Source organism: Caloenas nicobarica, chromosome 2 (assembly GCF_036013445.1).
Source record: "Caloenas nicobarica isolate bCalNic1 chromosome 2, bCalNic1.hap1, whole genome shotgun sequence".
NCBI lineage: Eukaryota > Metazoa > Chordata > Aves > Columbiformes > Columbidae > Caloenas > Caloenas nicobarica.
The window spans coordinates 125,673,230-125,685,708 of record NC_088246.1 but is presented as its reverse complement, the minus strand read 5'-3'; the positions used below and the strand labels follow the sequence as shown (position 1 = coordinate 125,685,708).

At 39.2% G+C, this 12,479-nt stretch overlaps 1 protein-coding gene across 1 annotated transcript; it reads left to right on the top strand.

The window, feature by feature from the left end:
* The first annotated feature begins 4,262 nt into the window (after positions 1-4,262).
* LOC135985879 (cytochrome P450 7A1) lies at positions 4,263-10,577 on the top strand. The gene is made up of 6 exons (XM_065629560.1): positions 4,263-4,345; positions 5,675-5,915; positions 6,568-7,181; positions 8,515-8,645; positions 9,608-9,783; positions 10,278-10,577. Exons 1-6 carry the CDS (start codon positions 4,263-4,265, stop codon positions 10,575-10,577), a joined length of 1,545 nt encoding a protein of 514 aa, XP_065485632.1.
* The last annotated feature ends 1,902 nt before the right edge of the window (positions 10,578-12,479 follow it).

Genomic DNA, 12,479 nt, shown 5'->3' with positions numbered 1-12,479 from the left:
TTCACCTCATCTTGGCCTATCTATTATTGTCTATTTAAATACCATGTATGGGTCATGACTAATGAAAGCCATATAGCTACAACATATTGGATGGCTAGCGAGTCGTTTCCAAGCAGCTGTATGAAGCAAGCCAGAAGGCTTCTCTTTGGCTTGAGGTCCTCTCCAGAAGTGAGCTGGGCCTGTTTGCTTTATGGGAGCAGTATTGGCTCCACGGAGGCCACAACCAAACATACTTCACCAGCTGGAGCAGAGGTGATAGATAAGAGTGCTCCTGGCAGCCTCTGCACACAGTTAGTGGCCATATCTAGGTGAAAAATGTCTTGGTGCACTTTTGGGGACAGTGATGCAATGTAACCATGCATCAGTCTCGGCACAAGTCCTGACCCTGAAGGCACAAGCAAAGCCGTATCTCTGCTGACCTTGCAGCCAGTGTGGGCAGCTGGGCAGAGGTAGAAGCAGGGGCTAAACACATCGTACTGGGTAAAATGTCAGCACGCTGCTTTGTCTGCATCCATGTTCTCTTGAGTTCTCTTTTTGAACTGGTTCTAGCTCAGTACGTGCTAGAGCTTAACCAAAAGATCTAATGACAGTTGTTAAACCAAAAGATCTAATGACAGTTGTTCTGAGAGGTTTTCCACTTTCCAGCTACCACCCACTGCACTGCTGAGTTTCCTCACTGTTCTTAAGGGATGAACACCCATATTCAAACTTGCAATGATGAAGCCTTATACGTTCAAAGACACTTGGTGCTTTATTCCTGCTGATGTCATTGGCCTGAGGGAGTCTTGAGCCCAAGTCATGTCAGTTCTTTACACTAATATTCTTCATACTGTTTATGCTAGGAACTTCCCTCACAAAGTCAGTATGTTTTCCTGACTGCATCTGTAACTCCTATGGGTTGCCATTTTGGGCTAAAGCAAGAGAGCCAACCTCATACACAACACACAATGTGCTGCAGAATATGTAATATCTGTCAATCAGTGCGGCAACATGGTGCCTTCAAGCCCTGCTCTACAGATTGATAGCAACTGCCTGTGCTTTGGCAGTGGGAAATGGGACCCAGGCGGATGTCATGTCTCTCTCTGTCTAAAACTGAAGAGCACTAAAATACCACATCCAGAACATCAGGGTGCCCTACTGGTGCTGCTGAAAAAAATCAAGAAAGCCTAATGCCCATTGATATAAATGAAAGGAGAATCATACTTCTCGTCTGCTGAATTTGTGGGAGTATCTGTGGCAGACAATGCTCTTGCTTATGTTTCTCACAAGAACTTATGTCACAGGCTGTAGCCTACTATAGTACTGGTTGGCTTTGGGGCTATAGATTGGCCTGTTTAAGAAATGATGTGGGAATTGATCTAGCACTAGAAAGGCCCTTAAACTATGTGAGAGTGACTCTGTTCAGTGATAATAGTTGTTTATCAAGGGCACTACCACATGAAGATCTCTTAAATGGAAAAGAGGGAATATTTGATTTTCCTGATGGAAAGAGCTATTATTTAAGGTAGGCTGTCAAGGAGCTCTGGTTCTTTTCCTACATCTGGTTAAACTTTTAGTATGTTATATATGTACAAATCAAAACTAGAAAGAAGGTGAGAAACTTTAGAGAATTTACTCCTGTTGTGACACCAGGATGCTGTTTATAAATGATGTTATCATCACACTGCAGCACAACTACCCAACGCATGTAAGGAAAAGGCACATGTGACTGGCAGCTCTACCTGGTGCAACACGTGATAGTGTGAGGAACCAGAGGTATTTGTTGCTGGTTAAACATTATTCCTGCATATTACGTACAAAACTGATGGAAGCTTCTCACTCAGTGTTGTTTGGATGTAAAAAAGCTGAGACCTACACATGCAATAAGAATTAGACAGAAACATAACAAAATGGTCATTGGTTTTTAGGATGAAGGTAGGAAGTGGTCAAAAATGACACCCAGAACTGTAATTTCCTATAATGGAAACCAGAAGGAAATGGGAAAGCATAGATTTTATAAAGCAATTCTAACAGGCTAAGTTCAGCTATTGAAAAAACAGTTTTTTCTAGGAAAATATTAGACACGCCGGTGCTTAAATGAAAATGGAGTGGGGGACTGGATCTTGAGCTGACATGCAAAAGGAGTTGGCTATTAGATTGAGGGCAAGCCTCAGTCCTGTCAGAAGTTCTTTTCTATCCCATGCCTCATAGCTTTCCTTTGTTTGAAGCCAGGACAATATTCCCATCTACCAGATTTGCAGCTTGACGTCTTCAGGGTAGGGCTTGAAGGGGCAGACTTTGGTGAAAAGTCCAAATCTTTACTGTTTTATTACACAGCTGTAGGGACACCAACAAAAATGGGTACAAAAGTGAGCCTGGAAAAATGACTAAAAGCCATCAGTTCCTGTCTTAGAAATATATTAGGCCCTAGATGAGTAATGAGACATCACTATATGCTACCTGAGCTGGCTCTTCAATGGCTCAACGCCAGGTGCTAGGAACAAGCCAAAGTTTGGTCTCACTAGTTAACAACAAGGGGAGAAATGTTCGATCTTATGTGATAAAACTAGCAGCATAATAGAAATAACATATCTGTGCCTTTTTTTCCTATGATCATCCAACAATCCTCACTATGCAAGTTAGTCATGGTACGTGTTCATTTCAAACAAAAAGCAGCATAGCCCTCATGACCTTTTCCTTAACTTTTCTTGAAGTCTTTAAACAAAATACAAGAGGGAATTTCTATTAAATGTTCACTAAATTCATCCCAGATTACACTCTTCCCTCTTCTGAGTACCAAAAGTGCTCTCCTACTCCCCACAGCTTAGCCTAGAGGGAAAGCAGAAGGGAGAAGCTTGACATTCTCTCTGCCAGATAAAAGCATCTCCAGGAGCAGTCCCAGCACTGACTCCTGAGCAGCTGGAATATTTCCTCCAGTTACCTGATACCTGGATTATCTCCAGCCCACAGCTAGTAGACTTTTTGTTCCAGCCTCCCATTTGGCCCTTTGCAGTAGGTCCCCCATTTAACCCAGTCCTCTCTCCCATGCAGTTCTTCCTGACTCCTTTCCTTCCTTCTCTCATCTAGATCATTTCCCCCCCTGAATTAGCAACATTTGTCTCTCCTGTCATTCTCCTGGCCACTCTGCAGCAGTTATACTTCATGTGACCCCACTTCAGAGTGAGGAATATGCCTACAGAGCACTTTAGAAGGGACTTAGCAATATATGGACAGTGTATGGCAGAACTCAGTGTGGATGATAGGAGAAAATGAGTACATAGGGATACATTTAAGCAGAAAGGACTGAATTAGAGAAAAAAACAAAGCGGGGGCTTGGTCCTCTGGGTGCAGAAAATTCAATACGTTTTTCAGAGTTTTCCTGGAACAGGACCAGAGGTCATATTCCAAGTCTGTGAAGTAGACTGAATTGGTGCTGTACAGCTTGGAGCAAAGGCAGAAAGAAGAATAATTAAATGAGAAAGTAAATGGTGCATTTGGGATCCAAGGATATAGAAAAAACAAAAAAAAAACCAAACCAAAACCAAAACCAAAACCAACCAAAAACCAGTGTGGTTGTCTAATCCTGCTCTTCTCTCTCTAATTCTCTCTCCTAATTCTTCTCTCTCATGCTGTATTATAGAAACCCATTTTTCCCTTTCTACCAGAGAAAGGTTGTTAGAGGGAGTAGGTCCATCCAACCCTGCAGCCATCCCTTTACCTGCAGCGAAAGCCCCCACCATTCCCTCTCGCAGTGGCACACCAGAGCCAGGACAGCCCCACACGAAGGAGGAGGGAGGGGATGAGCAGTATGGCTGCTAAAGGACAACGCGAACTGCAGCCACCATTTAGCCCAGTCTGAATCCTCTGGACACCTGTCAGTAGCCATTTCATAGATTGCTAAACTTGAACTATAAACTGCAATTGGTAAATCTGCTGGACAGATCAAAACACACCTGACAGACCTTCAAATTATCAACTATTACAGCTCTTTGATTACTTTGGAACCACTACTGATAGGTGACATCAGCTCAAGGCCATGTCTGCAACTGTCTACATCAATCCGGTGAAGCTCTCTGCAGAAAGATGTCAGCATAGAGGCAAAAGAGGCCCTCTCCAGAAATGGTTAATCAATAGCTTGCTAGGTGGGCTGAAGGCCATTAGATACAGTGGTGCACCTACTGTATATAAATAGTGACATGTCTTCTGTGTCATTCCCAGTCCCCTCTCCTGCCATACTGGTAGTTACCAGTTTTCCACTCGGAAGTTTTTGACCATTGCCAGAAATGTTTGTAGCATCGTGGATCTGGGGAACAGTGATAATACTCTGTTGTGGTTTTTGGTTTCTTGTAGGGAGGAGGAGAAGAAGGTAAGGAATCTATTTGTAAATGCATGTCACTGTACCTGGTCTTTATTTCTGTCAAATATACTGTGTACATAACTAAAAGAAGTGTAATCTTAAGACTGTCAGATGGACAGATGCAGGATAGCATGGGCAACAATGTAGTTTGGTCTTCTAAGTGATTTATTTTACAACAGAATTTTTATGTATGGGCTTTTTAATAATAATAATGAGGTAATGCCTAGACATAGCTGTAAGTACAAGTTATGCATAAATGAGGCCATTAAAATATGAATATGCATGTTCTGCTTTCCCAAAGTACTGGGCTGTAGTTTTACCTGCATTCTAATCACAGCTAATACTTATATTTAATTATAGTTTAATACCTACTTGCACACATTTTCATATTATCAGTCTATCATATCTAGTTCCACTGTTGAATACAGATAACATTTATGTACCTTACTGTGTCAAATACATATTCCTTGAAAGCACATCTGCTGGCACATTTACATAAGAAGCAAATAATTTGCTTACTTATTGTAATTTTGTATTTTTCAGCAGTCATTTTCTTGTTTTACTTTTAAAAGTTTAATAAAAAAGGTGAAAATAATTAACTTTAACCATCAGGAATTTACTATAAAAGATAAAGTATCATCTGAAAGTTATTTAAGTAGCCATGGTGTCCCTATGCAGGAAAGTAGTTTTCTGACTCAGAATAAAAAATATCATTTAAATGTATACTTCACTTTAAGTGTATGGTTAACTTAAAGCATGTGCTCAACAACACTTCACCTCAAAGACTAACTCTTATGCTTGCTGAAGATCATGGCAACATTCCCACTGTTTTCAGCAGCATCTGGTCCAAATGGGATATGCCAATAATAATAAGCTTTCTACGCTAAAAAAACTATTCCCCTTGGTATTCAAATTGAATTGCAAATATCATTGCCTAAAAATGCGTCAGATGATATGAATGAGATGGATTATTCATTTATGGGACAATTATTCAGCAGTACATGTTAGCTAGTGGCAACAATGTTGCGTTCAAAGAAGTGAAAGAAAAATTTCTGACCCAGAGAATAGAAAAATTATAAAATAAAACTATGTTTTATTATGTTTATTATAATACAGGGTGTTAAAGTTATTCTTTCCTGTATACTATAGACCTCACAACAGGCTTACTCTTTAAATGAGAGAAAATATTTGTCAATATACTATTTTTGGTTTGGTTTGGTTTTTTTTACATTTTTCATATTACAAAAATCCTTGCATCATCATTTTATTTACCCTGAAGTCCTGGAGGAGAGAGTTTTATACACACTTCTAAATTCAGCTTTTGTTTGTGTTTTGTAGGCGACGAGGCGAGCCACCCCTTGAAAATGGGTTCCTCCCGTACCTGGGCTGTGCCTTGCAGTTCGGTGCCAACCCCCTTGAATTCCTCAGAGAAAAGCAGAAGAAGCATGGCCACATTTTCACTTGCCAAGTAGCAGGGAAATACATTCATTTCCTCACTGACCCTTTTTCCTACGAGGCATTGATACGGCAGGGAAAACACTTGGACTGGAAAAAGTTCCATTTTGCTACTTCTGCCAAGGTACCACTTAAAAAATGGTTTTAATATCTAACATGCAAAGTATCTGCTGGCAGGACAGATGTACCCAGTTGATCTCTACAGCATAATTATGCCTTTGAAATATAGTTGGGTTCTATTGGTTTAAAACACTAGGGTCTTTTTTTCCCTTAATGGAAAGGAAATTTGCAGTGATTTGAATTGTCCAAGAATGACATTATTTAGTCATGTAGTATCCCAAATTGCTAAAGTAGAAACACAACTAGCACCACCTACAAAATGATAATACAGCTTGCTGAAGCTGAAATCTTCTTCAGGAGGTGCTTGCCACTATGGAAGACTTGGTCCTAGTGCCTTAAAAAATGATGCAACACAGTAGGAGCTCAGGCAAACTCTTAGTGAAGTGAGCAAAAAGTATCCTGTTGATGTCAATGGGAGTTGAATGAAGGTGCAGGTAACTACCTCCATTTATTTGTAAGCATCTATTCAAATCCATCTTCATTTGCCTACTCAACTGCTATGGTTCACTGAGAAAGTATCAGTTCTAGTATTAATACCCCTTATTATGCTTCCCCCTATTAAGCTATGAAGTTTTATTTTGGCTTTTTCCATTAGACTTTATCATCAAGGTTATGGCAGGCCTTATTTATCATGCATACAATTTATTTTGTGACAGGCTTTTGGGCATCGTAGCATTGACCCAGCAGAGGGAAACACCACTGAAAATTTTCATCAGACTTTTATTAGAACCCTTCAAGGTAATGCCCTAGATGCCCTCATTGAAGCAATGATGGAAAACCTACAATACGTCATGCTACAGTCAAGAACACCTAAACTTCAGCCTAATGCCTGGGTGACAGAAGGACTTTATACATTCTGTTGCCAGGTGATGTTTGAGTCTGGCTTTTTAACACTTTTTGGTAAAGAGTTTAATTCAAATCACGACAAAAATCTCTCATCAAAGCAGGAAACTGAGAGAGCTCATATCCTAAATGCCCTCGAAAACTTCAAGGAATTTGACAGGATCTTTCCAGCCCTTGTGGCAGGGCTGCCTATTCACCTCTTCAAGAGTGCCCATAGTGCACGTGAGAAGCTGGGAGAGGCCCTCCTCCACAAGAACCTCCTGAAGAGGGACAACGTCTCTGAGCTTGTCACCCTCCGCATGTTCCTGAATGACACTCTATCAACCTTCGACGACATGGAAAAAGCGAAGACCCATGTGGCGGTGCTCTGGGCCTCCCAAGCCAACACCATACCTGCCACATTTTGGAGCTTGTTCTATCTTCTTAAGTAAGTCCCAATATTTCTTGTTTCCAAACAAGAAAAATGTTTGTTGTCTTTCAGAAACCAGTTAATTAATAGAGGCAAATTCCACTACTTGATACCTCATCAGTGTCAGAAAGCTTACTGATTACAACAGAAGTGGCATGTTGTTCTGGACTTCCACAGAAAACTCCTTCACTTGTCTGGGACCAAGTACTGGTGGCAGCACAGAGCAATTCCGTAGAAGTTTAGAAGTTTTTTAAAGTTAAAAAAAAAAAATTCTCCAGGGCGATGCTACACTTTGTCAAGAAAGCTTTGGAGTAAATCTATAGGATATGACATTAAAAGTGCTGGTTGCAGTCAGAACATTAATGGTATTCAAGGCTCCCAAAATAATTGGACGTTTTTAGACCATCTTATCACGGCAGGCAAAACAAGCTTTAACTTCATTAATGTTTTCACAGATACTTAACAGAAAATAGTTTATATTTTCATAGATCTTACCAAGGTTGTAGCGTAGGCTGTTGTTACTCATGAGACGAGTGCATACACAGTTCAGATAATACTATTAAATGTTCATTTTATAGTGGGCCTCTGTGGAGTATAGTCTACCTCAGCATGACTAAGTCTTGAATACGTATCTAAATTTCCAACATTTTTATTTAGCCAGTGGCTTGCATCCTCATATCTACCTGCCAATACTAATATCTGCAGTTCTTTAGTACCTTTCATTCCAAGAACACATTGTCTTTAGGTCTTCTGGCCTTGGAGTCTTTTAACACCCTGATCAGTTGTGCCTTAATCAAGACACAATTGCATCCTGTATTATTATCTATATGTATTTCACCATAGCTCACATATTCAGTGTCTGTAAGAAAGTTTAGACAGTGAAGGATACTATGTGGACTTTTAGTATTAGGAAGATTCTTTTCAGCTAGACAGAATATTGCCACATAGTAGGACATCATCCAGGATAAGTGATATTATAAAACTGATCTATGATCCTGTTCCTACGCTTCCTACCTGCAGTGGGACTATTTCCTAATCTACAACTGACTGTTTTATTTCTTATTCTTGGCATTGCTTTTTAGTGACATTCCTATTTATTACCTGAGTTATGCACTCACCTGAGTTCTGCCTTACTTGTCACTGGAGGCAGAATCAAACCCTTGGGGTTCTTTTCCCTTTTTTGAAGCTATCGTATTTTTGCCAAGACATAAAAAGTGTAATTTCAGCATTTTACTTTAACTTTTTCATTTTAGAAGGTTGTACTTGTCAGTTAACAAACTGAACTTTTTTTTTTTTTTTAAACCATTCTTAAGAGTAAAATTATGTTATACTTCTGTTCTTTTGATCTTAGGAGTCCAGAAGCAATGAGAGCTGCTACCAAAGAAGTGCAAAGTATTTTGGAAAGTGCTGGAGAGAAGATCAGCTTAGATGGAAAACGTATTTCCTTGAACCGAAAACAGCTGGATAATATGCCAATACTAGGTATGGTTATTTTATGCAGGAGTACTAGAAATCATCCCACAGCTTTCACAGTCTTATATTTGTTACTATATAAATGTTTGCTATGGCCTTACTATGGAATTAGCCAACACACACTAGAACAAAAACCTCTGTGTTCCTTAGCAATAGCCAACACAGTCTCCCCAAGGTCCCAGGTGATACTGATAGCATAAAAATTCACATGAATAGCACTTTTCTGGTGTGTAGTGGCATGTCTCAATACTGCTACACAGCTATACAGCATAGTATTGGAGACCCATGGATAATTCATAACAATATTTTGTTTAGTAATGACTTTAGATCAAATAAAAGGGTGTTTCCAAATTTTATATCCTAATTCTTATTATGTGAAGCAATATGTTCTAATACCATTACTTTTATTTCTTCTTAATATGTTTAAAATCATAGGCACATTTTCCAAAAGTGTCCAAGTTACAGAGAGTTTTGAAAATGTCACCTTATAACTATTGTTCTTTTTTTAAAAAAACGGCTTATATTGAAACAAAAAAAACCTCAAGCAAACTTTTATGAGTACTGCTTTCTATGCACCATCTCTTAAAGTTTCAGAAAATCCTGATCACTGCACTGTTTTGTTGTTGTTGTTGTTGTTTGGGGTTTTTTTAATGTATCCAGTTTTGACTGGTTTGTTCTTTATCTCAGAGTGAAAACGTGTCTCACTTTCAAATGTTCTGTTGCATCAACTCTAAGTATTTTTCTAGGGGAAAGCAGATTATGTTCTTGGTGTTATCTGCAGAAGAGATAACAATGCTAAAAAGAAATGAGAAAGACACTTTCTTAGGCATTTACAAAGTTATTGTTAAAATATTTCTTTTAATAAATGCAGAGTTTGATAATGGGTTTGAAACAGTTCAAAATATGTGACCTTCTCCAAGGACATGCACATACTATTTCCCTGGTAATCGTTCATTTTCCTCTCCTGACAGACAGCATCATCAAGGAGGCAATGAGGCTATCAAGTGCATCCATGACTTTCCGAGTTGCCAAGGAGGATTTCACTTTGCACTTAGAGAACGATTTTTACAACATTCGCAGTGATGATATTGTAGCTCTTTATCCTCAGCTCTTGCATTTTGATCCAGAAATCTACACTGATCCCTTGGTAAGTATTTATCGAAGTGCATTAAACTCTGTGCTGGAGCAAAACCTAACATGCCTTTAAACAGCATTTGTCGGGGTGCCCCATGTCTGGTTTTCCGTTGTAGTCCAGTCTGTTCTTACACCTGGAGACATAATGGTATGCAAGAAAAATAATAAAGTCAGTGCCAGCACTATCTGCAAAATATGTTTTAGTGTAATCAAAAAGTGTGCTGCCAGCCCAACAGAGCCTTCTACTGACTGTCTTCTTCAGTGAGGAAAGATCACTATTATAGGGGGGTTTGAGGGAGGACAATGGTAAGGATAATATTTTCCCAAAGGCACAGAATGAGAAATCTTCCAGTTCTGCTGCATGAACAAGGATGCAAGTTATAATCCTTATTTTAAGAAGTCACAAAAGAAAAGGAGAGCTATAAGCAAAGAACGTGAGATCATGTCCCACATACCAGAACTTCAATATTCAAATATCAACTAACTCTTTTGTGGGTTCAATTACAGACATTCAAATATGATCGCTTTCTCAATGAGAACGGAGAAGAAAAGACTGACTTCTACCGAAACGGTCGCAAGTTAAAGTATTATTACATGCCATTTGGGACAGGCGTAGCAAAATGCCCCGGCAGGTTATTTGCTGTCCATGAAATTAAACAATTTTTGGCTTTGATTTTTTCATATTTTGAGATGGAGCTTGTGGACAAAAATGTGCAATGTCCTTCTTTAGATCAATCCCGTGCAGGACTGGGTATTTTGCAACCAGTCAATGACATTGATTTTAGGTATAGGCTGAAATGTGTATGAATATATATTTTATAATATACATATAAAATATGTACTATATAAATACACTACATAACATATACTTTATATATATTTTATGTATATATGCAAATGAAATGTTGCAAGTCTTCGGGGAAAATCTATATGAAGATGCTAATTCATCAGTCTAATGGAAAATGCATGATGTATACTGTTACAGTATCAGCATGCAGTGAGTTTAATGCACCGTATTGATACAGATGTTTCCCCTTTTACCAGCCATTTTGGAATGCAAGTTGAGATTCTGAGTTGTGCATGTATAGTAGTTCTTTTTTTCCTGTCAGCAAATACTTCCCCAGAGTGAGTTAAAATTTCATCAGCTGATTCAAAATAATTGTCCAAATTCAACTACAGTTAAAACTTATTCTTTTTTATAATTGAAATGTTGAGGATGGTGGTTCTCCCCACAAAGAAAATGAGAATTTTGTTGTATAAAGGCTGATTTTCAGTGGGGAGGGGAGAATTTCCTGGGGAAGTACCTTTATGGTTTTATGAAAAACTAGAAAAAGACCTGAAGAAAATCTACAAAACTGTTCACGTTCTAGTGAAACTGCAAAACTTGTATTATATTCATTGTAATATATTTCTTTTCAGAAAGTTGGGACTGTATTAAAATAAATGATAATGGCTGAACCAAATACATAATCTTACTGTTTGTCATTTTAATGTCTTAAAGTTCTCAGAGATTTACACCAAAGCCACCTAAGCCAGCTTTAAACCAGCCAGCTCAAATGCCAATATGGAGATGAATAAATAGCCACCATATATTCACCAGTGGTTCTGGTTGGATTTTGCACCATTGTCTCAACTCAGTGTTTCCATAAGCTTCCATCAGTCATACTCCTTAAGTCTTCTTTGTCTAATTCTATTAAAGTTATCATGGGTGGTGTGCCCATGGTGGCATGTCTATGAGAGCAATTGTTCCAGGGACAATATAACATGGTTCTCTATACCATCCCTGTCCTTTTCTGCTTCAAATAATGGATTGATAGATGTCACAAAAGTCCATTTTTAATGAAACATCTTCAGGCCGAAAGAAAAAGCTTTCTTATCATCTGCCAATGAAAAGAACAAATGGACTTAAAATACTCTTGTTATCCTGGTTTTGTATGTTTCTAAGGACTTATGGTCTGACCTATTGTCCCTGACTCAAAAGTAAGCATCATCACAGAAGATCAGATACAGGACTATTAGATGTTTTCAAACTTCACATTCTGGCAAGACATCCAGTCTAGCTGATGGAGCTTTTCCTGAACATGTAATTCTGGATTGAGTCCTAGAACTGCTTAAAATTATATAGAATCAGAGAATCGTAGAGTTGTTTAGGCCAGAAAACACTGCCAAGTCCATCACTAAACCACGTCCCTAAGCACCACATCTACACGTCTCTGAAATACCTCCAGGGATGGTGACTCAACCACTTCCATGGGCAGCCTGTTCAAATGCCTGACAACCCTTTCTGGAAGGAAATTTTTCCTAATATCCAATCCAAACCTTGCCTGGTGCAACTTGAGGCCATTTCCTCTTGCCCTATTGCTTGTTACTTGGGAAAAGAGATCAACACCCATCTCGCTACAACCTTCTTTCAGGTAGTTGTAGAGAGTGACAAGGTCCCCCTTGAGCCTCCTTTTCTCCAGGCTAAACAACCCCAGGTCCCTCAGCTGCTCCTCATCAGACTTGTGCTCCAGATCCCTCACCAGTTTCGTTGCCCTTCTCTGAACTCTCTCCAGCACCTCAATGTCTTTCCTGTAGTGAGGGGCCCAAAACTGAACAAAGGATTCGAGGTGCAGCCTCACCAGCACTGAGTACAAGGTCGCGATCACTGCCCTAGTCCTGCTGGCCACACTATTTCTGATACAAGCCAGGATGTTGTTGGTCTTGGCC